Below are 24,803 nucleotides of genomic sequence, written 5' to 3' on the forward strand. Positions count from 1 at the left end.
TCCCCTCTAGTCGTAGGGAAGGCTAAACATCATACGAAACAGCTCAATCAAACAAGATACTGTAACGACACCCCAGCTTCCCCCCGTATCTGCTGTCTGGCCGGTCGAATTGTCAGAATGTTAAAGTCATCTCCCCGACAGACGCTCAACGTCCTGTGTCTTACTATCTGGCACAACTCAGGTATCGCATCCGCGAATGAGGCTCTAGTCGTGTCGCGCGGGCGGGGGGCGGAAAGATACGCCATCGTGCGTGAAAGAAATTAATTAACAAAACAATATATAAATATTATAAAACCAAAAGAGTTATAGATTTTTATTTCAAGCTCTACTCGCCTCTCATAACAAGGAAACAGAATTTCCGGAGGATGAGGCCCAGAAATCAGGATTTTAAAAAGATTCCCAGGTGATTCTAATGTGCAGCCAAGGTTGAGAACCACTGTCTTAGAAGGACTCAAGGTGTTCATTTCCTAGCTTTTCATTGTAGTTCTGCCAGTGTGTTTATATCCTTAAACAGCACAAGTTAGTTCTGCCTGTTTTGAATGTTATATTGATTCTGTAATTGATAACATTGATTATAGATTATATAGTCACACACACACTATATACATGTGTGTATATGTATTTATATTCACTTGTCTTTTTCACTCAACAATGTGTTTGTGAGTTTCACCTTGTGGTTGGGTATAGCTATACCTACATCATTCCCATTGTTGTGTAGTATTACATTGTGTGATTATGTCACAATAAATACACAATATAACAATGTTGATGGATATTCGGTTGTCCCTCGTTTTGGGCAATTATGAATATTGCAACTGTGAGCATCCGTCTATGAGTATCCGTGACGCACAAGTACGTGTATTTCAGCAGTGCAATTGTGGGTTCATGGGATATATTTGACTTCTATCGTTTTAGCAACTGGTTCCCAAAGGGAGGCTTGCCCTCCGCCAGCGATGCCCATGTTCTCCTCATCTTTGCCAACACCTGGCATCTTCAGACTTTCAGAGATGACTATCTGACGAGTGGGTAGTGCCAGCCCTTGTCATCTGTAAAACAGCTGAAATGTGAAGAAACCACTTTTTGTTGTTGTTGTTAATCCTCAGCCGAGGGTATTTTTCCATTGATTTTTAGAGAGAGTGGAAGGGCGAGGGAGAGACAGAAACTTCGATGTGAGAGAGACACATCGATTGGTTGCCTCCTGCACAAACCCCGACCAGGGCCTGGGCCCTGCAACCAAGGTACGTGCCCTTGACCAGAAGCGAACCTGGGACCCTTCAGTCTGCAGGCTGACGCTCTACCCATTGAGCCACACTGGCCAGGGCTAAAGAAATCATTTGACCCATCTTTTCAGTGTGCACATTACACAGTGACTCCCTGATATGTCCGTTTGGTACACTTTTCATGAGCGGGCGATGGCCGTTCAGGTAGCCAAGCTGAGTGGCTGAGGGCTGGGCAGACCACCCTCCAGCCCTTCCTGCCTTGGCCTCTGCCTCTGGCGTGGCCTGAGCCAGCTGGGCCTCCCAGAGGCGGCCTGGGTGTTGCGGGGAGAAGTGGGGAGCGAGCGGCACGGCTGAGCCAGACCCCATCCTGCCCGCAGCTCAGAGCCTGGCAATGCCGTTTGGGTGTGTGACTCTGGGGGACAAGAAGAACTATAACCAGCCGTCGGAGGTGACGGACAGATATGATTTGGGACAGGTCATCAAAACGTGAGTGCCGTGCTGGCGGGCAAGGGTCGGGGGGAGGGGAGCGGGGTGCAGCCTGCACCGAGCCCGGGGCTGAGTGGGGTGGCCACTGCTGCAGGGAGGAGTTCTGCGAGATCTTCCGGGCCAAGGACAAGACCACGGGCAAGCTGCACACCTGCAAGAAGTTCCAGAAGCGGGACGGCCGCAAGGTGCGGAAGGCGGCCAAGAACGAGATCGGCATCCTCAAGATGTAAGTGAGGCCTGGGGTGGGAGGGAGCAGGGCAGGGGCTGGCGGGCAGGGGCCTCAAGCAGTGCGGGCCTCTGGCCAGTTAGTCTGCTGCGGCCACAGTGGCACCCCGAGCCTCTCTTCGGGGCTCACTCAGCCCTGACGATTGGTTCTCCTCTCGCTGCCAGGGTGAAACACCCCAACATCTTGCAGCTGGTGGATGTGTTTGTGACCCGCAAGGAGTACTTCATCTTCCTGGAGCTGTGAGTGTGGGCCCGGGGTCCCAGGGTTCTCCCACGCTCCGCCGCCAGGGAGCGCCCCTTCTCGGACCCTTGGGTCCCGGTCTCTGTGCCTTGCCCAGCCAGCTACCCGGTGTAGGTAGCCTGCCCAAGTGCTCCTGCCCCACCCCCCGTCCTGCCCACGCCGGGCTCAGGGGCTGGTGTCCCTCAGGGCCACGGGGAGGGAGGTGTTTGACTGGATCCTGGACCAGGGCTACTACTCGGAACGAGACACGAGCAACGTGGTGCGGCAGGTCCTGGAGGCCGTGGCCTACCTGCACTCGCTCAAGATCGTGCACAGGAACCTCAAGGTGAGGCAGGAGCCTGGTCGAAGGGTCGGTGGGCAGCTGGCCTGGGACCCCGGGCCAGCCTCTGAGGCCCGCTCCTCACGAGTCTGTCTCTGCCACCCCCATGCTATTCCTGGCCGGAGCAGCTGGAGAACCTGGTGTATTACAACAGGCTGAAGAACTCCAAGATTGTCATCAGCGACTTCCACCTGGCCAAGCTGGAGAACGGCCTCATCAAGGAGCCCTGCGGGACCCCCGAGTACCTGGGCAAGCAGAGGGGGCAGGGCGGGGGGGGGGGGGGACAGCCTTCCAGGAGTGGCTCTGGGTCGGGAGGGAGGAGGTCCCCAGGAAGGGGTGTGAACGGTACCGGGCCTGGCAGGCCTGATCCTGACCAGCCGGTCGGAACTGTGTTGGCAGCCCCGGAGGTGGTAGGCCGGCAGCGGTATGGACGCCCCGTGGACTGCTGGGCCATTGGAGTCATCATGTACATCCTGTGAGTGGACGGGCAAACGGAGGGGCGTACAGCCGGGGGAGGGGGGGGGCTGTGCTATGGCCTTCCTGGCTGACCTGGGCCTCCGGCCCCCGCAGGCTTTCGGGGAACCCGCCTTTCTACGAGGAGGTGGAGGAGGACGACTACGAGAACCACGACAAGAATCTCTTCCGCAAGATCCTGGCTGGCGACTATGAGTTTGACTCTCCGTACTGGGACGACATCTCGCAGGCGGGTGAGGAGGCGCCCGGCATCTGGGCAGAAGGAAGGCTTGGTGCGGGGGACCTGCTCTCGGCCTCCTCTCTGGGCTCTGCTCCCGCCCCGGCCCACCCATCACCTCGAGGTAGGGACGGGCGCCATGCCTAGCCTCTCCCTGGCTTTGTCCGCAGCCAAAGACCTGGTCACGAGGCTGATGGAGGTGGAGCAGGACCAGCGCATCACCGCCGAAGAGGCCATCTCTCACGAGTGGTGAGCGGGGCCCAGGGAGGAAGGGAGAGGCCGGGCCTCTGTCCTCCTCTCACCCAGCAGCCCCCATCCCCGAGACCCAGAAGGCCCGCCTGGTGACCCCTGGGTCTTACAAGGCTGGGCAGAGTGAAGGCCACACTTCAGACGCATTCGCTCCCTTTCCAGGATTTCTGGCAACGCCGCTTCCGATAAGAACATCAAGGATGGTGTCTGTGCCCAGATTGAGAAGAACTTCGCCAGGGCCAAGTGGAAGGTAAGGCCTGGGTGGCCCTTCCGTGGACTGACTCCAGGTGCTCCTCTGGAGCCTATAGCTTCTTGCCTGTCTCACTCGCAGGCTTTTCGCCACCCACGCGTAGCCGAGTGGCTGGGTGCCTAGCCCTGGGGTGATCAGAGGCAGCCAGGGTACCCTGGGGGGTGGCCTGGGCTTGGCCTTCGCCAGGGAGTGGACTCAGCTCCCGTAAGCCGCCCTGAGCCTCTCTCTCTCCTCCTTGCAGAAAGCTGTCCGAGTGACCACGCTCATGAAGAGGCTGCGGGCGCCAGAGCAGTCCAGCGCCGCAGCCGCCCCGTCGGCTCCAGCCACAGACACTGCCGCACCTGGGGCTGCAGGTGGGGCTGCCCTGGCCCTTGGGGGCAGTGCCACCTCAGCCACAGCAGGTGACGCTGCAAAGAGTGATAGTGCAGTCCCTGCAGACCGCAGTGCCACCCCAGCCACCGATGGGAGCATCACCCCAGCCACCGATGGAAGCGTCACCCCAGCGACCGATGGGAGCATCACCCCAGCCACTGACGGGAGCGTCACCCCAGCCACTGACAGGAGCGCCACGCCAGCCACGGATGGGAGAGCCACGCCAGCCACGGAAGAGAGCACTGTGCCCACCAGCCAAAGCAGTGCCACCCCCGAGCCAGCTTCGGCCCAGCCGGACAGCACAGCCTCAGGGGGCGCAGCAGGCCAGGCTCCGGCCTCTAGCGAAGGGGAAGAGGCTGCTGGCTCTGCCGAGTCCCGCAGGGAGGAGACCAGCTGAGTGGGCAGGCTAGTGGGGGGCAGGGACGGGCAGGAGGGTGGGAGAGTGGATGAGGGGCTTTTCACTGTACATAGAGTCACTGGCATGATGCCCTCGCACCCCTCCCCAGCCCCTGCCTCTCACTGTGGGGCACGTCTGGGGGCCACGGGGGAGCAGTCTCGTCTCCCGTGTGTATGTGTGAGTGGGGGGCAAGCCAGAGGCAGGACCGGCCCCAGCCCCTGCATGGATTCCTGTGGCTTTTGTCTTTCGCTAGCTTCACCAGTTCTGTTCCTGTGGGATGCTGCTCTAGGGATCCTCAGGAGGCCCCTGCGCCTCTTCCCTTCTGCCTCAAACCCCCCCAGGCAGGCCCTGCAGTCCCATTCCCTCCCAGGCCCTAAACTTGGGTGGCCTTGCCCTGAGAGCTGGTCCTCCAGCGAGGCCCTGTCAGCGGTCTTAGGCTTCTACACACGGAGGTATGTGCCTGTGGTACTGGGCGACTCTAGGAGTGGACACAGGCTGGTCCAGGGAATGCAGAAATCTGGAGCAGTATGCTTTAGGACAAGACTGGGCGTGTGGCTGGGGGCACTGCTCGGTAGCTGTGGGGTCCTCAGAAGTGAAAAGGAGGGTAGAAGCTTCCATCTTTGTCCCTGGGAAGCCTCTCCCGAGACCCTCCCTGCCTCCTGGGTCCTGCAGTGGGTTGCCGTGTGCCGAGTCCAGGAGCCTGAGTGGGGAAGGAGCAGCTAGGAGGTGGCGATGAGAACCGGGAGGACAGAGCGCAGGCCCAGCACTAGTGCACCAGCCTAGCTGGGTCCTTGCCACGAGCCAGACGGGAAGGGCTGATATCCCTGGCTCTTCCCAGACGGCCACCCTCTGGATCAGTTGACGGTCCTCTCCATCCCGGGGCCTGCTGCATGGCAGTGTCCCACTTCAACCCCGAAAAAGAGAGGCGTCCCCGTGATGTCTGACCCGCTCCCCCTCCTATGGGGGCCGAGAGAGGCCCAGGTGCCTCTGAGCCGTGCTGAGCTCCTTTGCTGAGATGAGGAGGTGGGACGAGGCTCCCCAGTTTCCTGATGGAGGCTCCTGGTAGGTGCACTTGTCAGACCCCACCACGGCCTGGGCAGGCAGCCGCACTGGTCCCGGCCCGCTCGGCACTCTGGTGGCGGCCCTGCCCTTCTCCCTGCATGCCTGTGGGTCTGCTCTGGTGTATGAAGATCAGTGGGCGAACTGTGCCTGCTGAACCTGGCAAATAAATGTCACCCTGCCAACGCCTCTGGCCACCCTCTCACCTCTGCTTCCTCTGTCTTACTGGGGAGGGGCCCCGGCAGGCAGGGGGGAGGGGAGAGGCTGGAAGCAGGCGCACAGGTAGCAGCCTGTGCTGGGGGCCACGGGGCTTGCTTGGCCGAGAGTGCATCACCCTCACCGGTGTGTCCCTTGATGGCGGTGACGGGTTCCTTTGGACTGTAACCCACGTGGATGGTGGGTCCTGGGTTGGACTTGTGCCAAGGAATACCTTCTGGGCTGCTGTCACGACACGTCCTATGTGACAAGGAGTCTCTGGTTTGCCCTTGTTGGTGTGGCTCAGTGGATGGAGCATCAGCCTGCGGACCGAAGGGTCCGGGTTTGATTCGGGTCAAGGGCATGTACCTTGGTTGCAGGCTCCTCCCCAACCTGGGCCTTGGTCAGGGCACATGCAGGAGGCAACCAATCGACGTGTTTCTCCCACATGGATGTTTCTCTATGTTTTTCCTTCTCTCTTCCACTCTCTCTAAAAATCAATGGGAAAAATATCCTCAGGTGAGGATTAAAAAAACAACAACAAAAAATACCCCCACAAAGGAGTCCTTGTTTTAACTTGGGCATAGAACTGGAACCCACCAAAAGCCGACCACCATGGACAGAGACCCTGCCTGTAGCCAAGGTGGGCTTCCCTGGGCTGAGGAGAGGTCCCAGGGTGGGCAGCGCACAAGGGTTCTAGCTGCCCTTCGTGCAGGTCCTTCTTCCTGGGAGCAACGACTGGCCCAGAGGGTTCCGAATCTCCTTCAGGCGGTCTCCTTCAGGTGGACGAGCCAGCTGTGCATCCTGAGGCTCCGCATGGGGCAGGGGCGGGGTGGGGGGGTAACGCTGCTGAAATCAGTTGAGTGACAACTCCTGGGAAGACCTGTTCCATCCCCTGCCGCCCAGGGGGGTTCACCAGGGAGGCCGCTGACCCGCAGGGAAGACCCAAAGGTAACTGACGTGATGTGGGAGGAAGAAAATGGGGTGTGTGAGTCACTGGTCCATGGAGCATCCGGGCCTCCAAAATTCCAACGCGACTACCGACAGGTCAGGGGCATAACCGATCCTCCGGGCGCGAGGAGCAGCCGTCAGGGTGCTGGCCCTGCGCCCGCAAACCTGGGGACCGTCCGTCATGCGGGGTGAGGCCCCGTGTCCATCTTTCTAGGACGACTCTACGGCCGAGGGCCGGGAGGGCGGGGCGTCCTTTGGGTCTGTGGGAACTGTGGGCTTCCAGCGCGCGGGCCATCACTGCCCGGAGCGCGGGGGGCCCGCTCTCCACCGGGACCGTCGTCCCATCGCCGCGGTCCTGACTCTCCCGAGGTTCAGGGGAGGCTGCCATGACAGACCAGGCCGAGGAGCCCGCGCCCGGCGCACCGCGCAGCAGCTCTGATTTGCCCGAAAGCTGCTCCCGCTCCCGCTCCCGGTCCCGCGCTGCGCTCTGAGGTACAATTACCTTCCCGGGAGCAGGTTCCGGCCCGCGCTCCGCCCCGGGATTCTATTCGCCCGCTGGGTCGCTAAACCCCGCCCCCCCAGGGTTCGTCCAATCCGGACTCAGCCTTTAGGCTCGGCCTCCACGTTTCGCGTAACCACTTCCGGTCTTACCCCGGAAGTCGCGCCGTGGAGGCAAATTTGAAGGGAGCTGAGACCCGGGGGCGCGGCCGAGGCCCGGCGCGGTTTCCTTGGCGACCCGGGCCCTGGAGTCTGGTGACCATGCCCATCCGCGCGCTCTGCACCATCTGCTCCGACTTCTTCGACCACTCGCGCGACGTGGCCGCCATCCACTGCGGCCACACCTTCCACCTGCAGTGGTGAGTGACGGCTGTGGGGCTGGACGCTTTCTGCCGTCCTCCTCCCGACAGGAGAGTGGGTGTCGGGGCCCCGCCGCCCGGACGGGCGCGGAGGGGGCACTCACGGCGCCCCACGGGAGGTCCCGACCTGGGCGGAGACGGGTCAGGGCAGGCTCTGTCCGCAGGAGGTGACAGCCGAGCTGGGCACGGGGGCACAGAGTCCGTTCAGGGAAGACAGAGCAGGGGCTTGCACGACGGGCTCGGCGGGCGAAGCGAGGCGACTTCAAAACCCTCAGCCCGGGCGGAGGTGAGCGTTCGCCACGTTGGCGAGCCCTTCGGCCTCCTGGGGACTGACGCCTCGTGGGCCTCTGGCCGCCGGTCTGTGTGGTTTGCTTGGCGGGTGGAGTGTGTGCAGAGGCCGCTCTCTGGTCAGACACCCCGTGTGTTCACCGACCGGCAGGACCCAGTTAACGTCGCAGGGCGAGGAGGTGCGGCCCGATGAGCGGTGGTGCTGCTCGCCCTGCGCCCGTGGGGCCGCCCTGTGCCCGTGGGACCGCCCTGTGCCCGTGGGGCCGCCCTGTGCCCGTGGGACCGCCCTGTGCCCGTGGGGCCGCCCTGTGCCCGTGGGACCGCCCTGCGCCCGTGGGGCCGCGCCATATTTCTTGTGGTGAAATACAGAGCAGAATTCACCAGCGCAACCATTTCTTTTCTTTTTTAAATTTTTATTACTACATACCTTTTTATTGTAATAAAAGTATATAACATAAAATTTACCATTTAGCCATTTTTGGACTGTTACACAGTTTATTTAACAACAACAAAAATTCAGTATGGAAAAGTACATGACCCGATTTTAAACTAGGTCCTTTGCAGAGGGGACATGAGGAAGCAATTGATTTCTCTGGTGAACACAGCCATGGTTTCTGCTCTTTCTAAGGCTTCTGAAAGGGTAGTGTTTCCTCCATTTTAATCTTGTTCTGTCGCCTGGTAGTTGCCATTATCTATCCATACATGATCTGCCACCAAGTTCCTAAAGGGATCAGATTCCGGCAGGATTCCTTGGGCATGTCTGCCACCACCTAATTTCAATACCTTTTGTCCATCGTTTTTCCAGCTTGGGAGGGTGAGCCTTGCCCATGGTGTTCACTTGGTGAGCTGAAAGACACCGTTCGTTTTAACCATTTTTAAGTGTACAAGTCAGTGGCATGAGGTACATTAATAATTTGGTGTAACCATCGCCACTGCCTATTTCTAGAGCTTTTCCATCATTCCAGGCAAAAAACAACAACCCACCACCCATTAAACAATAACTCCGTCCCCCTCCCCAACCCCCCTGGAAAGCTCCATTTTACCTCTGTCTCCTGGAGTTTCCCTCGTCTAGGTGCCTCATATAAGTAGAATCATACAATGTTTGTTCTTCCGAGTCTGGATTATTGCATTAAGCATCATGTTTTCAAGGTTCATCCATATTATAGCATGTATCAGAATTTCACTCCTTTTTATGACTGAACTAGAGGCCCGGTGCACGAATTCGTGCACAAGTGGGGTCCGGCTGGCCCGCCCCAATGGGGCCCCATTGGGCCGGGCCGGGGGGGGGGGTGTGGGGGGAAGGGGCTGCGGGCGGTTGGCCAGTCGGCACCACCCCCGATCGGGGTGTTGGGGGCCAATTGGGGCCCGGATCAGGCTAGTTGGCTGCCGCAGTGTGCATCATAGCCACTGGTTGTTCCGGTCATTCCGCCTTTCCAGTTGCTGGGCTTTTATATATATAGATAATATTCAGTTGTATGGAAATACCACATTTTGTTAATCCTTCATCTGTTAATGGACCTTGGTTTGTTTCTGTGTTTTGGCTGCTATGAGCTGTGCGACTATAAATGTTGGTAAACAAGTATCTGCTCGAGTCCCTGCTTTCATTTCTTTTTGGTCTGCCCAGAGGTGGAATTGCTGGGTTATATGGTAATTCTATATTTAATTTTTTGAGAAATTGCCTTACTGTTTTCCACAGTGACTGCACAAGGGTTCCGATTTCTCCACGTCCTTGCCAATACTGGTTATTTTCTGGTTTGGTTTTGCTTTTTTTTTAAAAAAAATATTTTATTGATTTTTTACAGAGAGGAAGGGAGAGGGATAGAGAGTTAGAAACATGGATGAGAGAGAAAGATCGATCAGCTGCTTCCTGCACACCTCCCACTGGGGATGTGCCTGCAACCCAGGTACATGCTCTTGACCGGAATCGAACCTGGGACCCTTCAGTCCGCAGGCCGACGCTCCATCCACTGAGCCAAACCGGTCAGGGCTGGTTTTGCTTTTATAATAGCCATCCTAACGGGTGTCTTCTTTTTTTAATGTGTGTTTACAACTACCAGTTTCCCTCTTAGCACTGCTTTTGCTGTATTTCATAAGTTTTGGTATGTTTTCATTTATTTTAAAGGATTTTCTAATTTCCCTTGTAATTACATCTTTGCCCATTGGTTGTTTAAGAATGTGTTGTTTCATTTACTCATAACTGAATTTTCTATTTCTTTCTGTTACTGATTTTTAAGTTTCATTGCATCGTGGTAAAGAAAAATGCTTTCTGTGATTTAGATATTTTAAAACTTATTAAGACTTGTTTTGTGGCCCAACATATGGTCTATCCTGGAGGGTTCCGTGCACACTTGAGAAAAATGTGCATTCGGCTATTACTGGGTGGAGGATATGCCTGTTAGATCTGGTTAGTTTATTTTATTGTTCAAGTTCTCTCTTTCTTTGTTGATCATCTGTCTGATTGTTCTATCCATTATTGAAAGTGTGGGGTACTGACATCTTTAATTTTTGTTTCAGAAAGATTTCTCCCTTCAATTCTCTCCAAGTTTCTTTCACATATTTTTGGGCTCTGTGTTTAGGTGCATACGTGTTTATAATTGTTATTTCTTCTTGGATTGAACCTGTTATCAATATATAAAGTCCTTCTTTGTCTCTTGTAACCTTTTTTAATTTTTTTAAAGTCTATTTTGTCTGACAATTAGGTAGCCACCTCGGCTCTCTTGTTGTTATAATTTTTTACTTATCCTGGTTGGGATTCATTACATTTCTTCCATTTGTGGAATGATTTTTTTTAAAATACATTTTTTATTGATTTTTTACAGAGAGGAAGGGAGAGGGATAGAGAGTTAGAAACATTGATGAGAGAGAAACATCGACCAGCTGCCTCCCGCACGCCCCCAACTGGGGATGTGCCGGCAACCAAGGTACATGCCCTTGACCGGAATCGAACCCGGGACCCTTCTGTCCGCAGGCCGACTCTCTGTCCACTGAGCCAAACCGGTCAGGGCTGTGGAATGATTTTTTTCATTAGTTTTGGGAAATTAAAGTGATCGTCTCTGCATGTATTGCCTCTATGGAGGGAGGAAGGGAGGGTGGGAGGGAGGGAGAAACATCAATGCAAGAGAGAAATATTGATCAGTTGCCTCCCATACACACCCTGCCTGGGAATTGAACCCGCAGCCTTTTTTGGTGTATGCTCCCACCACCTGAGCCACCTGGCCAGGGCAATTCTCTACCGGGTCAAGGAGGAGCAGGACAGACCCTTTTGTGGACAGGGTGGCTACCTGGCCTGTATGTCTCCAGCCAAGCCATGGCTCGCCAGTCTGTTTTTCTGCTTCTCATTCCAGCCTAATCCAGTGGTTCGATACAGCACCAAGTCGCACCTGCCCTCAGTGCCGAATCCAGGTGAGGCGGGAGGGGAGAATCCCTCAGCTTAAGGCCTCTTCTCCTGGCCAGGAAGCAGGAATGAGGGGCGGTCTCTGAGGCTGGTATCTTTGATCCTTTTGGACCCTCATGATTTGTGGCTCGGGAGGCCTGCTTATGCCCACGGGTAGCTGGCAGATGCACTCCCTGCCTGGGTCAGTCTTCACTGGGTAGATTTGGGCCCCTTCTCTGCCTTTCCCGAGTTTCTCAATGCCCAGTACCTAGAGTTGGGGTGACTTTTGAGTAGTTACCATATGGGTCCCAGAGACATGACCTCAGGAACCACCAAGCCCGTGGCACCAGCTCGGGGCGCTACAGGGTTGAGAGTCTTCTGACTCCAAGGGACGCGGTGTGAAATGTTGGGCCCGAGAGCAGGCCTGGCCCAGGACCCAGCGGTGCAATCACATTCTTCCTTGCTCTCCCCTCCAGGTTGGCCGAAGATCCATCATCAATAAGCTCTTCTTTGACCTGGCCCAGGAGGAGGAGGGGGTCTTAGATGCAGAATTCTTAAAGGTACCCGGAACTTATCTCTTCCTACTGCGCCCCACGCTCTCTGGGAGTTCTTTCTGCTCCCACCAGGGCGAGTACTTAGCGCGTGGAGGGGAGACAGAGGACAGGTGAAGATGAGTCATTGGAGAAACACACTGTTGAGCTCTCCCTTTGGGGTTTCAGAGCAATTCCGACCCAGGGTCGGGGCGCCCCTCCCAAGGTCCCCTCGCCTTGCAAAGGGCCTACAACCATCCTCCCAGCCCACTTTGCTGCGTGGACAGCCAGGGGCAGAAGAGGAAACTCCTAGCCCGCAGCCAGGGAGATGTGTGGGCCCTTTGCTCACAAACCTGGCTGTGCCCAAACCTGCCGGGAGCTCAGCGTATTCCGGGTGCCCGTGTCTTCCCCGGGCAGGAATAGGGGGCAGAGCCCTGGAATCCGGATTTGCAGCCGAGGCAGAAACCCACACTGCAGACGAGGGAGGGCGGGTTCCCTCCTGCACTCCTACTGCTTTTCCTCCAGGTCTAAGATCCAGCTTTGTTTGTGCATAAGAAGCCTCTTGAGGAAGTGGGATTAGAGTTCGCCATGAACGTGGACTCTGAGTGTTCATTTTCTGGGCATCTGTCAGATCAGGGCTCATTTGGCCTTGGCTCCAGGGTACCATGGTGTCCTTGGAACCTCACGGATTCAAGAACGGGGAGCTTTTGTGCTGAAAGCCAGCATGTTCATCGTCATGGTAACTGCTCCCAGTTTTAAGCTGTGTTCTCCCCGTGATGCAGGCAACAAAGGCAGCTTCGTGTCTCTCCGGCTTTCAAAGCCAGAACTAGGAGGCAGGAGGCAGCATCTTGAGTAGCTGGGAACAAGGGCTTGGAAGGCATCCTGCTCTGGTGTGGCAGGAGCCAGGGGACTAGAGGTGGCTTTTCTTCTCAGGCAGCCCAGGCACATCCTTCTCAACCCACCACTCCCCGCTCCAGGTGTTCAGCCTACACTGCCCAGCCCAGTCCAGCCCACATGGGGCTTATCCACCGACTGGGGCTGGGCCTTAGTATTGGTCCCGGGTGAGAGTCTGAGTCTTGTGTTGATCTGGAGGAGGATTTGCCGGGATTCCATCCACCTACCACCATGGACCCTTGGCCAAGCCTGTTGGTGTTCCTGCTTATGGAGTAGGCACCTCTCTTGCCCACAAGGGTGTTGGATGCTCTGGCCTCCTGAGTGGGAGCTGGGCGCAGTGCTGCCCCGGCCTCTCAGCGGGTCTGCAGCAGGGGCTCTGGCATGTACACACAGGCTCCGAGAGGCTCGGACAGTCTTGTTAGAACCTCGCACGTGTGGGTTTCCATCCAGGGGCTCACAGCTGTCCTGGCTCACCAACCATATTGATCCTGGGGCTGGAAGATTGTGGTGCACAGAGCCAGCTGTGAAGCAGGCAGGACCCCAGGGTGGAGGGAAGGAGTGGTGGCCAAGGTCCTTGGCAATGCCAGCTTTGTTCCCAGTGAGTGCAGCTGACGCCCAGAGAGGGTCAGGGCCAGCACAGGGCCAAGGAAGCAAGGGAGCCTCTGCTGTAGGGCTGACCACACAGACCCTGCTTCACTCCTCTTCTCCTTTCCCTGCACTGGGGTCCTGTACCTGAGATATTTCCCCATCTTACTGCTGCTTAAAAAGGCACGGAGCTAGAGCCAGGCTCCCGGGGACCCAAGCCTGATGGGAGGCAGCTGTGATGCCTGGCTGCTGCTTACTGTGCCTGTTGCCTTGCAGAATGAACTGGATAATGTCAGAGCCCAGCTTTCCCAGAAAGGTGAGTCAGCAAGTGGCACCGGGCCATGGGAAGCCTCTGACTTGTGTGCTGGTGGGAGAGGCCAGGGGTTCTCCCTGCTTGTGTGTCCATGAGTCTGGCAGGAAAGGAGAGGAGAGGGAGGGACTGAAACTGCCCCTGGACCAGGTAGCCTCAGCCGGGAGGGGCCACCTGAGGCACCAGAGTGTCTGTAGGAGAGGTTTCGGCCAGGAGCTTGGCAGGAGCCTGCATGGCTTCTGGGACGATGAAGTGACTGGACGCACGGGCGAGGGAGCGGTGACGTCTCTGCTCGAGGACTCCAGCCGGCTTTCCTAACGCGGCCACCCCGCCTCCGGCCTGGGACTTGTTCCTCACCTGCCTCTGGGGTGGGGTGCTGGCGCCCAGAAGCCCAGGTTCTCACGCTGATAGGTGGCTGTCCTCCTCCCCTGCTCCAGAGAGGGAGAAGCGGGACAGCCAGGGCATCATCGACACCCTGCGGGACACGCTGGAGGAGCGCAACGCCACCGTGGAGTCTCTGCAGCGGGCCCTGGACGAGGCCGACATGCTGTGCTCCACCCTCAAGGTGGGCCCCGGGTCCCGTGGGCACCATTGCGGGGGGCAGGGAGGGATGGAGCCCCAGCCCAGGCTCACCGCTCGAGGCTTAACTTCCGGTTCTGCCTTGGTCAGCAGCTGGGTGTGTGCAGGTGTGAGATGGAGGCGACCCCCGCTTCCCCAGGCCTCCATACTGTACCACCCGCCGCAGGAAAAGGGCCATATTGGCCACACTTATGAGTGTTGTGCTCGGGAGTCTGAAGAGCTGAGGCCTTCCCGGCACTTCATGGAGGGGCTGCTGAGCCAGGACCTTGGTGAGGCGGGGCCATGTTCCCAGAGTGGCGTGTACTCCACTGACGGAGCCGCTGACACGTCCATGCGCACTCTAGCCCTCGGCGGGCTGCGCTCCGGAGCCAGATCAAACGGCACCCAGCAAGGCGCCAGGCCTTTGAAGCTGCTGTGCCGCGCTGGCCGGGCAGATCAGAGCCTGCGGAGCCGGCGCTCTAGACCCGATGAATTTTGTATCAGCCGGTTGGCGAGCCTCTTGCTCTCCCAGGGGCAGGAGGCGATTGATCTGAACCCGCAGCTGACATTCTGGCCTTGCAGCAAGGAGCAGTCCTTGTGGGGTGCCATTGGAGGGGGAGGGAGGCGTCCTTGTGAACAGAGCCCCGGGGTGGTCATTGTCTCTGTTCCTGCTGGTGGCTGGTCTGGGTCACGTGGCCTGGCCAGGGGAAGGGAAGCAGCAGAGCAGCTCCTGGCTGCAGAGCAGGTGTTGGATGGCATTCCCAGAGGTGGAGGGTCTCGGGCTGAGGGCAGCTGGCCAGCCGCCCCTGGCTCCGCGCTGCTGTCCTGGCTGCTGTTCATGGGTCTAGATCAGCGGTTCTCAACCTGTGGGTCGCGACCCCTTTGGCAGTTGAACGACCCTTTCACAGGGGTCGCCTAAGACCATCCTGCATATCAGATATTTACATTATGATTCATAACAGTCGCAACATTATAGTTATGAAGTAGCAACGAAAATAATTTTATGGTTGGGGGTCACCACATGAGGAACTGTATTTAAAGGGCCAGAAGGTTGAGAACCACTGGTCTAGATGGTGGACAGCAAGGCCTGGACTGCACAACACGCACCATAAGGCCCAGCACAGGAGTTTGGCAGCCACAATAGGCCTGTGGGTGCTGGCCAGGGCTGTACCTATAAGAGACATAGCTCAGGAGGAAGCGCGTTGGGAGGTAAGGAAGCTGCTGGCCGAGGGCCTCTTAGCAGAAAAGCACAAGCCCACGTGCGCCCAGCAGCCTTACCTCCCGGCCAGGGGTTTAGGGGACACGTGGTTTTCAGTATTTTCAAAAGCCGAAAGTTCTGGGGTAGAGTTTCCTCAGTGACGTTAGCCATGGTCCCTGGATCCTCCAGGTGACAGGTATGTTGGGGTGTGTTTGCTCCTCAGAAGCAGATGAAGTTCTTGGAGCAGCAGCAGGATGAGACCAAACAAGCCCGGGAGGAGGCCCGCCGGCTCAGGAGCAAGATGCAGACCATGGAGCGGTGCGCGGCCGGCCCTGCCTTGCCCCAGGCCCCGGGGGGGCACAGCTCACAGGACTGCCCAGGAGTTGGGTCACCGCTGTGGCTCTAACCTCCAGAGGCTATGGGGGGGCTCGGGCCAGCTGGGTGTGGGCACAGGTCTCTGCTCGGCCTCTATGGGCTCCTCCACTTCCCCTGGGGCCCTGGCCACATTCTCCCTGTCCTGGTGCCTGTGGCCAGATGACCTGCAGGCCTTCTGCTCTAGGAGCCTCTCTCTGGGGATCCCTGGCCTGGAGGACCTTGGGCAGCACCCCTTCCTCCCCAGCAGCATCCCTGAGGCTGTGCTCAGCTCTGCTGTGGGCCTTTCTTTGGGCAGACCCGCCTGCCAAAGCATCCTAGCAGCCCCGGCTGTCACCATAGCAACAGCAGCAAAGGGAGGCCGAGCTGTCTCCAAATTTTCAATGCCGTGGGTCGGTATTTTTCAGGATTGAGCTCCTACTCAAGAGCCAGCGGCCTGAGGTGGAGGAGATGATCCGAGACATGGGTGTGGGCCAGGCAGCGGTGGAGCAGCTGGCCGTGTACTGCGTGTCCCTCAAGAAGTGTGTACCCTGTCCCTCTGTCCCAGCCCAGGCGCTACGCCATGGCACCCAGCCATGCCTGCCCATCTGCTGCCCTCCCTTACCAGGCAGAGCAGGTGGAGTTAGGGGCCAGTTCGGGGGAGCCGGCCACCTCCGTTCCCTCTGAGCCCACCTCACCGTGTGGCCAGAGCCAGTTTCTTAGCCTCTCTGACCCTCTGCTTACTGAATGGGGACAGCAATCCCTGGCCTCGGGTTGAGGAAAGTGAGTGGTTATAGGCGTTATTTCCAAGGAGGTTGGCCCGGCTCTGTGAGTGGAGCCCCTTCGTGGTCTCAGCCACCTGGGTCCCAGCAGCACTGTTACTACCCTGCCTGGCTCACAGCAGAAACTGCTCAGACTCGCCAGCACTGTGGGGAGGAGGTGGGGAAAGGGCCGCTTGGCTGACAGGCACAGAGGCCCCCAGATGCCTCCTGTGGGGGCCAGATGGTGCAGGAGCCTCCTGAGTGAGGACCGGAGGGAGGACTGGCCGCTCTCCTGGCGTTGGGATAGGACCCTCCACAGCGCCACCCCTTGAGCTCAGGTGCCAGAGCAGGAGGGAGGGTTGGGCTGGGCTTTGTGTTTGGTTGGTGCTCAGTCCGACCAGCAGGTGTCCCGTTCTGAGGTCTCTTTCTCTGGCCCCTGTGTAGGGAGTATGAGAATCTGAAAGAGGCTCGGAAGGCCTCCGGGGAGCTGGCTGACAAGCTCAAGAAGGACTTGTTTTCCTCCAGAAGCAAGGTACCTGTGGGGAGCAGAGGGTGAGGGAGATGGGCCGTCCTGCTTTCACGTGCGGTCACGGCTCCTGAGCAAGGCCCAGGCCTGAGGGTGCAGCTGACCCAGGGGCTGTCGCCTGGCTCACAGAGACCAGTCACTGGTCCTCACGGGCGTTGGCTCAGGCTGTGTGGCTTGTCCAGTTAGGGTGGCGAGTCACGCAGGTGCTCTCCTGGCGTGCAGCCTGATGCCCCTGCTCCTCCCGGATCCTGCCCTCAGCTGGCGGGAGGGCACAGGTCCCAAATGTGCCACCTTCGAGGTCTGTACCAGGCCCCAAGCATACGGCTCTTGGAACCCGATTCGGTCAGCACAGCTGCTTTACTCCTGGGCCTGGTGCATCCACGGGCCGCAGGGCATAGGGGCAGCCCAGCCCATAGAGCTAGGGTCTCCCTGGGGGCCCCCCACACTCCTGGGCCCCGGTCTACCCTGAGCAGGCTGGCCGCAGCAGGTGGGGCAGAGCACGCGGCCACCCTTGGCTCATTCCCCCTCCACTTGCCTGCAGTTGCAGGCGGTCTACTCTGAGCTGGACCAGGCCAAGCTGGAGCTGAGGTCGGCCCAGAAGGATTTGCAGGGCGCCGACAAGGAAATCGCGGTGAGGGGCACCCCTGGCGGGGCGGGAATGGGGGTGGTTTGTGTGCCTCTAAGAGCAGAGCTGGGCTAGCTCTGCCCGGAGCCTGCGCAGTCGGTGGAGCTGGCTCTGGGCTCCCTCACTCCCCTGCGTCCAGTGGGTCAGGATGTACACCTCGGCCCTGGTCTGGAGCCTGGCGGACGGCACCAGGGTCTTCCCTCAGAGTCTGTTTTGCACCGACAGCCCGAGGGCACCAGAGAAGGAGCTTTGCCAGGGAGGCGTCTGGGCCCGGGGGTCCCGGCCTCTGGGCCTGGGGCGGGGCTGCAGGCCCTGCGCCGCTCCCAGGGGGCCTGCCGTCTGCGTGTCCCTTTTGTCCTTGGCAGTCTGTCTGGACTTGACGCCTCAGCCTTTCGTTCACACTTCTCTTTCCTTCCCCAAGAGCCTGAAGAAAAAGCTCACGATGCTGCAGGAGACCCTGAGCCTGCCGCCTGTGGACAGCGAGGCCGTGAACCGCCTGGTGCTGGAGAGGTGTGTGCCCGTGGGGGGGTGTGCCCGCGGGGGGGTGTGCCCGTGGTGGGGTGTGCAGGCTGCGTGGGAGCAGCTCCCTGGTCGGGGGCCTCACTCCTGGCTCTGGCGGGTGGCTGTCCATGTGGGTGTGAAGGCTGTGCCTCCTGCCTGGATTTCGCTCTGAAGCAGCTCTGAGGCAGGATCTGGGCTCGGACAAGCAGAAGCCCGGGCAGCCCAGACAGGACCCGGATGTCAGGGAGGGGCAGGGGCATAGCCGGTCTCCGGCAGCTGCTTATGGGATGGCTCACCAAATGCTCCGGCTGCCCCGGAGTCAGGAGCAAACAGGGAAACATTCACTCAAAGAATTCCCTCTGGTCCCTGGAGTGTGTGCATTGACGCTGCCAGCAGAGGGAGCCAAGAGGCCGGGGATGCGTGTCCCTGCCAGGAGTGGCCTCTGTTCCTCCTGCGTGTCACACAAGCCCGCTGGGGAGGGCATCCTCGGGCCATCTCCCCCTCGCTGCCCAGCTGAGGGCCCAGACAGCACACAAGCTAGCGGCCCCCCTCTTACCTGAGCCACTGTCCGTGTCCTGTGAAGATCCTCATGCTCCCGCTCCCCACGTCCAGCCAGGCGCTGGAGCCTCCCGCCCCTTCCCCAGCCACCGCCTCCCTCTTCCTGTCAGCCCAGCAGTAGCAGCCCCTGGGCATCGTGCCACTCCTTCCTCACCAAACACCTCACGGGGCCCTTGGCACTCGGCCTGCAGCACTCAGGGGCCACTGCGGGCTGCGGTGGGTCTTGAGGCTGCAGCCAAACGATACTGTTGAGGACCATTCCTTGCCCTCCTGCTTCTGTGCCTTTCTGTGCGTCGGCTCTTCCCCCTGGGCTCAGCGGCCTGCAGAGCCTCCCTGGTCTCCCCAGCAGCGACAAGCTCACCCTCCTCTGCTGTTCCGGCTGTAGATCTGCTGTCCCCTGGCCATGCGCTCCCAGAGTTTGGGGGATCTGTGGGTACTGGTGGTGGTTGCCCATTCATTTGTTGCAGTAGGGCTGTCCTTCACTCCTGTCATTTCAGGGTGGCCTCCAGAGGGAGCTATCACCCCCAACTACAGAGGGGCAATTGGGAGACCTCTCTCAGGGACCCCAAGGGCCCCTGCCCTCCAGGCTGAAGGGTGTTGGGAGGCCTTTGCTTAGGGAAGGCCCACAGGCACCATGAGCTCATGGGGAGACACTGACCATCGCCCTGCACAGGCGGGGGACTGCCCAGGGCCTGGGCTCCGTTTTGGAAAGTTGGGCTGTGAGTGTCTTGCTCCACCCCCTGAGGCCTCTGGCACGAGGCCCTGTCTGTACACAGGCCGTGGGAAAGTGTTCCAAAGGTGATGGCGTCCCCAGGACGGCCTGGCAGTGCCTCCGCCAGCCGGGCGGGCTGCTAGGCTGCACAATCCGCGTGGCAGACAGGAGGTGGGAAGGAAGGAGAGGCCTCGGCAGGAGGGGACAGCGCGAGCTTCCTAAGAGGAGGGGTTGCTGGGAACGGTGTGAGGGCACAAGAACTGTCCACATGAGCCAGCGGGCACTGAGCACCTCTGCATCTTGAGTTCCCTCTGCGGGGCCAGGAGGTGCAAGGGAAGAAGACTGTCTTAACGTGAGCGAGAGCTGGGCACGTGTCGTGGGCACCACTGGGCAGGGGCTGGGGATGGCAGCAGGGAGCCCTGCCACGAGCCGCCCCCAGCCAGGCCCTGCCTGCCTCTGCCTCTGGGTGCCCCTCTTCTAACTTGCACTCGCCGGTGGGTGAAGGGGGGCAGGACAGCAGATGCTGTGAAAAGTAGGCCTGAGTGGTTCTGGCTGCTGCCTTGTGCTGTGGTTCCCACGAGGAGTGGGCTTAGGTGGGATCACACAGCCTTGATTGCACCTGCAGGCGAGGAAGGGGGAGCTCCCGCGGGCTGGTCGGGGAAGGAAGCGCCAGTCCAGGCTCCCCCCAAACCCCGGCGGCAGCTCCTTTCTCTGCTCGGCACCCCCTGGGCTCCTGGCCCGAGTCTCACCCTCACGTCACAGCCCTGCCCCTGAGCGGAGGGAGGAGGGCTTCGGGGACCCTGGCTGGTTCCTGAGGGAAGGGAGGGGGTGTGAGGAGTGCCCCTGCCACTCCCCAGAATCCTCCTCCGACCACAGGAGCTGGGAGCCCCACCAGGCCTGGGTGGGTTAGGAAAATCCCACTGGCTGCAATTTTCTAATTGAACACCTCCCCATCCTAAAGGTGAAAACAGTCGTTGAGAATTTGGAAAATATGGGCTTGTGGCAGAGGTCGTCACTGTTGCCAGGCGGTAGACTGCCCTGCAGTCCTTGTTCTGTCTGTGGCCTGGGGGCAGGAGGCTACCACCTTTCCGTCTCTGTGATTGAGACTATTCTAGGTAAATGCCTCAGATAAGTGGGATCATACCGTGTGTGTCTGTGACTGGCTTAGTTCAGTTAACGTCATGGCCTCAAGGTCCGCCGTGTTGCAGCGTGTTGCAGAAGTGCCTTTGTTAAGCTGAGTGACAGTCTATTGTATGTGACTGCCACCGTTTGCTCTTCTGTTCCTCGGTGGGCGGGCACCTGGGCTGCTTCCGTTTCTGGCTGTTGTGAACGCCACTGCCGTGAACAGGGATGTGCGCATTTCTCTCCGAGATCCTGCTGCCGGCTCCTTCGGACAGGCTCCCAGCGTGGACGGCTGGGTCCTGTGGAATTCTATTTGTAACTTTTTGTGGAACTGCCTTTCTCTTTCCCACGGTGGTTGTACATTTCACATTCCCACCGACAGTGCACACACATTCGTCTTCCCACATCCTTACCGACACCTGTTATTTTGTTTTCTGGTTTGTGTGTATCGTTGTGTTTGGGTAGCAGCATCCTAATGGGTGTGAGGTGGCATCGCCTGGGAGTTTTGATTTGGTTCCCTAGTGATGAGTGATGTTGAGCATCTTTTCATGGGCTTATTGGCCGTTTGTCAATCTTTTTAGGAGAAATATCTGTTCAAGACCTTTACCCATTTTTGAATCAGGTTGTTTGTTTTCTCCTTGTTGAGTTCTAGTTCTCTATAGACTTTAATCCCTTACCAGAGATATGATCTGCAAATATTTTCTCTCATTCTCTGGATCGCCCTTTTACTCTGTAATAATACGTTTTGATGCACAAAATTTTTAATTCTCGTGAAGTCTGATTTGTCTGGGTTTGTATTGCTTTTTAAATGTCACATGTGAGCATTGCCCTGTCATTAAGCTTACTGTCTGAACACCCTCTAATGTCTCAGTCAAGCGAGGAACGTGCCAGCCCCGAGGGAGTCATTCTCAGTTCCTAAGGTGCCGTCTGCCACAGCAGCACCGAGGGGGCAGCCGATCCGTGGCCACGTTTCCGGCTCCTTGCACTGCAGTCTGATAAACGAGGCCGCTTGCTCAAACGGCAGTAGCCCTGGCACAGTTGGGTTGTGTGTGGGTTTTGCTTGCTCCTTCCCTGTCGCCCAGCCCGTCACTGGTCCAGGACTGGAGGACTACGCCGAGCGGGCTTTCCTGTGGAGATGAGGGCTTCCTCGCAGGTGGCGCGGAGCGGGGCGGGCTGCAGGCCCCTGGAGAGGAACCATCTCCGGAGCCCTCGGGCCGCTGTCCTGGGCGCCACTGTGACCCTGGGCCACCTCTGTCTGTGCCCTAGCCCGGCCCCTGTCGAGATGCTGAGCCTGAAGCTGCGCCGGCCGGCCTTCAGTGATGACATTGACCTCAATGCCACCTTTGACGTGGACACCCCCCCGGCCCGGCCCCCCGGCCTTCAGCATGGCTATGCCAAGAAGCTCTGCCCAGAGAAGGCACAGTAAGTGGCAGCCCCTGGCCCTGCCCACCGCCGGGAGGGGAGGGCTACGGTCCCTGCAGGCCCCGCCTGGCAGCTCTGCGGGGCTGCGGAGCAGCGATGGTCCCCTGGGCTGGACTGGCGTTGGTTCCAGCACCTCCTTCCTCCCTGAGCACGGACTGCACAGCCTTTGTCTTGCTTGTCTAATTCATCGTCACCATCGCCCTTTAGCAAGGGGGCAGGGGGGGTGTTGGAGAGGATGCAGAGGTCCCGTGGGGACAGGATGGGCTGATGGTGTGGGTGCTCCCACTGTGTGGCATGCCTGCCCCCCGGAGTCCTGAGCAGGAGCTCGCCACCTCCTCTTCCTTCGGGCACCTCTCAGACTCATGCTGGAGGCAGGGCCATCTGAAACCATGGAGCCCAGGCCCCCACCCCCACCTAGGGGGCAGCCCGTAGCAGCAGGTGTGGGAAGCTGTGCAGAGCTGCAGTGGGTGGGTGGGACCTGCGCCAGGGATGCAGTGGCACTGGCAGCGGGAGGCTGTTTCCCTGGCCACGCAGGCCACATGCAGTTCATCATGGAGACTGGCATGGAAGTATGCGCTGCCCAGGGAGGGGGGCCCAGGGCTGTTCTTTGTTATTCTCAACCATAGGTCACCATCGCCCCCTCATCTGGGAGGGTCCCCAGGAGTTGGATGGAAACATGGTATCCAGCTTAGGAGCTGGGAAGGGGTGGCCTGGCCCGGCCTGTCCAGGGAGGTGGCCTTGCCCTGCTCTAGGGGCTGTTGAACTCACTGAGGGTCTCGTGGGTGGTGGCCCCTCTTGGGCAGACAGGGCGAGGCCTGAGCTCATTGGTGTGTCTGCCTGTGTCAGGGCTTTCCCTCCTGTGGGTGTGAGTCGGTTGGGCTCTCCTGGGACATGGAGAGGTGCCTGGGGCTTGGGGAGCATTGGGGTTAGCTTATCCCTGCGTGGAAGCCACCAGGTTGGCACGTGGTCCAACCTTCCCTGCCTCCACCACTCTGGCCGCTGTGACTGTCCAGCTGGTCACAGGGCTGCCCTTGGCGTGGGGATCACTGAGGTGCCTTGCCCAGCACCCAGCACGACACGCCGTGCCACAAGGTGGCTCTGCAGGGGGCATGTCCTGTGTCTGCTCACCTGCCTCTTGCCTTCGTGTCTCAGCTCTCCCACTCAGGACGGTCCCAGGAAGCTGCCCAAAGGCTCCAAGCAGGTAAGGCTCCCAGAAGCTCAGTCACCAGCAGCTGAGTCCCTCAGTCCCCGGCCAGGACAGAGTGAAGCTGGACTCTGGGAGGGCAGGTCTTGCCAGACCCATCAGTCCTGGCCCAGGACTGGGGCCCTGCGGGGTCCCCCGAAACCTGCCCATTGTCCTCTCTGCTCCCCGGAGAGGCACAGGAGGTGGGGGGGGGGTGTCCTAGTCCTCCATCCCACTCAAGTGCTGCCACCCAGCTCAAGCCTGGCCCTGGGTCTCCGGCAGGAGCCCCAGCTCTCGCTGGGCGGCCAGCGCTGTGCGGGCGAACCAGACGAAGAGCTGGCCGGCGCCTTCCCGCTCTTCATCCGGAACGCCGTCCTGGGCCAGAAGCAAGCCAAGAGAGCCAGGGCGGAGCCCCGCCGCAGCACAGACGCAGTGAGTGCCTCCGTGGGGGCAAGGCCAGCCCACGGCCCACAGCCTGCCGCTCATCTCTCCCTTTCACTTCAGGTCAGAACAGGCTTCGATGGCCTTGGGGGCCGGACCAAGTTCATCCAGCCTGTATCCTTGTTCTGTGGCCTTGGGCTGAGCTGAGCTCTGGAGCCCACACCCTCCCTCACCTGTACCCCAAACCCCAGCCTGCCAGGGGCTGCTGCCCTGGGTGTGCAGAGCCAGACCTCGCTGAGTATAGCGGGCGGCCCACCCCAAGTCTCAGCCTCTCCTGCCTGCGTTCCAGGCCCCCTTCAGCCTTTGCCTTGACATCTCCTTCAGACCGACACAACTATGATCCGCCCCCTGCCGGTGAAGCCCAAGCCCAAGGCCAAGGCTAAGCAGAAGGTGGGGGCCAGGACAGCGCTCTCTCCCTCCCAGGCCAAGCTGGACACCTTCCTGTGGTAGCGAGAACAGTGAGGCCGACCAACGGCCAGATTGTCTGTCGCCTCCGACTTACAGCCGAGGACTGGCTCAGCCGGGGGGTGGGGGCATGGCCCTCTCCCAGGACCAGCCTCAATGGCGGACAAGAAGCTGGGGCTGGGTGAGGCCCAGAGGATGCGCTTTCCCAGCGCGCAGCCGGCCCCACCCCCCATACTGGGCCTAGCGGGGTCGGGGGAGCTGTGGTCAGCTCACCGTTCCTGCCAGCGGGCTTGCTCCGTGTTGCAGGCCCCCATGTATGGCTACGACCAGCTGCTGGGCTCCCTCTGAGCCTCCAGACCAGGGCCATTTGCTGACTGTATGGACCAAGTGCTCGAGGCTGCACAGGCAGCTTCGCCTGCCCAAGCTTCTGCCTGCCTGGCGTCCTGCTAGGCGTGGCCTGGCCAAGCAGAGGGGCAACGAAGGGTGGTGGTGGGCAGAGGAGGGGCGAGATTTCTATGTTGAAAATAAACAAGAATCTTTTCTTCCTGTGTCTGGGAGTAGACTTTTCTACTTTGGAAAACTTTTTTTAAAATATATTTTATTGATTTCAGAGAGGAAGGGAGAGGGAGAGAGAGATAGAAACATCAATGATGAGAGAGAAGCATCGATCGGCTGCCTCCTGCACGCCCCCTGCTGGGGATGGAGCCTGCAACCAGGGCATGTGCCCTGACCGGGAATTGAATCAGCAACCTTTTGGTGCCTGGGACGACACTCAACCAACTGAGCCACACCGGCCGGGCAGAACTGACATCGGGACAATATTGTGTCTACCTATCCATGTACCTGGGATATATCTCCATTTATGTAGAACTTTTAAAATTTCTTTCATCAGTTTTGATGTTTTTCTCACATAGATCTTGTACATATTTTGTTAGATTTATACTTAAA

The 24,803-nt window shown here is 59.0% G+C and overlaps 2 protein-coding genes across 3 annotated transcripts; both read left to right on the forward strand.

Moving 5' to 3' along the window:
- The first annotated feature begins 1,185 nt into the window (after positions 1–1,185).
- On the forward strand, positions 1,186–5,714 carry CAMKV (CaM kinase like vesicle associated). 2 transcript variants are annotated; one of them, XM_023747246.1, is made up of 11 exons: positions 1,186–1,238; positions 1,598–1,706; positions 1,801–1,932; positions 2,097–2,171; positions 2,359–2,497; positions 2,620–2,740; positions 2,891–2,966; positions 3,062–3,198; positions 3,353–3,431; positions 3,594–3,681; positions 3,923–5,714. In XM_023747246.1, exons 2-11 carry the CDS (start codon positions 1,612–1,614, stop codon positions 4,448–4,450), a joined length of 1,470 nt encoding a protein of 489 aa, XP_023603014.1. In that variant the 5' UTR covers positions 1,186–1,238; positions 1,598–1,611; the 3' UTR covers positions 4,451–5,714. The 2 variants fall into 2 exon arrangements, with proteins under 2 accessions (XP_023603014.1, XP_023603015.1); XM_023747247.1 differs by lacking the exon at positions 1,186–1,238 and having other exon boundaries at positions 1,246–1,706; positions 2,399–2,497; positions 2,646–2,740.
- A 1,600-nt stretch (positions 5,715–7,314) lies between these two features.
- On the forward strand, positions 7,315–24,405 carry TRAIP (TRAF interacting protein). The gene is made up of 15 exons (XM_006106399.3): positions 7,315–7,512; positions 11,145–11,202; positions 11,650–11,733; positions 13,459–13,498; positions 13,930–14,057; positions 15,472–15,566; positions 16,028–16,141; positions 16,805–16,892; positions 17,428–17,517; positions 17,933–18,021; positions 21,671–21,826; positions 22,979–23,027; positions 23,292–23,441; positions 23,514–23,564; positions 23,775–24,405. Exons 1-15 carry the CDS (start codon positions 7,415–7,417, stop codon positions 23,898–23,900), a joined length of 1,416 nt encoding a protein of 471 aa, XP_006106461.1. The 5' UTR covers positions 7,315–7,414; the 3' UTR covers positions 23,901–24,405.
- Positions 24,406–24,803: the final 398 nt, after the last annotated feature.

Source organism: Myotis lucifugus, unplaced genomic scaffold (genome assembly GCF_000147115.1).
Source record: "Myotis lucifugus unplaced genomic scaffold, Myoluc2.0 scaffold_819, whole genome shotgun sequence".
NCBI classification, from domain to species: domain Eukaryota; kingdom Metazoa; phylum Chordata; class Mammalia; order Chiroptera; family Vespertilionidae; genus Myotis; species Myotis lucifugus.

Coding starts and splice junctions, on each gene's coding strand:
- CAMKV (XM_023747246.1), top strand. CDS start 1,612: ATGCCGTTTGGGTGTGTGACTCTGGGGGACAAGAAGAACTATAACCAG. Junction 1,707..1,800: donor TTGGGACAGGTCATCAAAAC/GTGAGTGCCGTG, acceptor CCACTGCTGCAG/GGAGGAGTTCTGCGAGATCT. Junction 2,498..2,619: donor TCGTGCACAGGAACCTCAAG/GTGAGGCAGGAG, acceptor TGGCCGGAGCAG/CTGGAGAACCTGGTGTATTA.
- TRAIP (XM_006106399.3), top strand. CDS start 7,415: ATGCCCATCCGCGCGCTCTGCACCATCTGCTCCGACTTCTTCGACCAC. Junction 17,518..17,932: donor GCGCCGACAAGGAAATCGCG/GTGAGGGGCACC, acceptor TCCTTCCCCAAG/AGCCTGAAGAAAAAGCTCAC. Junction 18,022..21,670: donor AACCGCCTGGTGCTGGAGAG/GTGTGTGCCCGT, acceptor TCTGTGCCCTAG/CCCGGCCCCTGTCGAGATGC.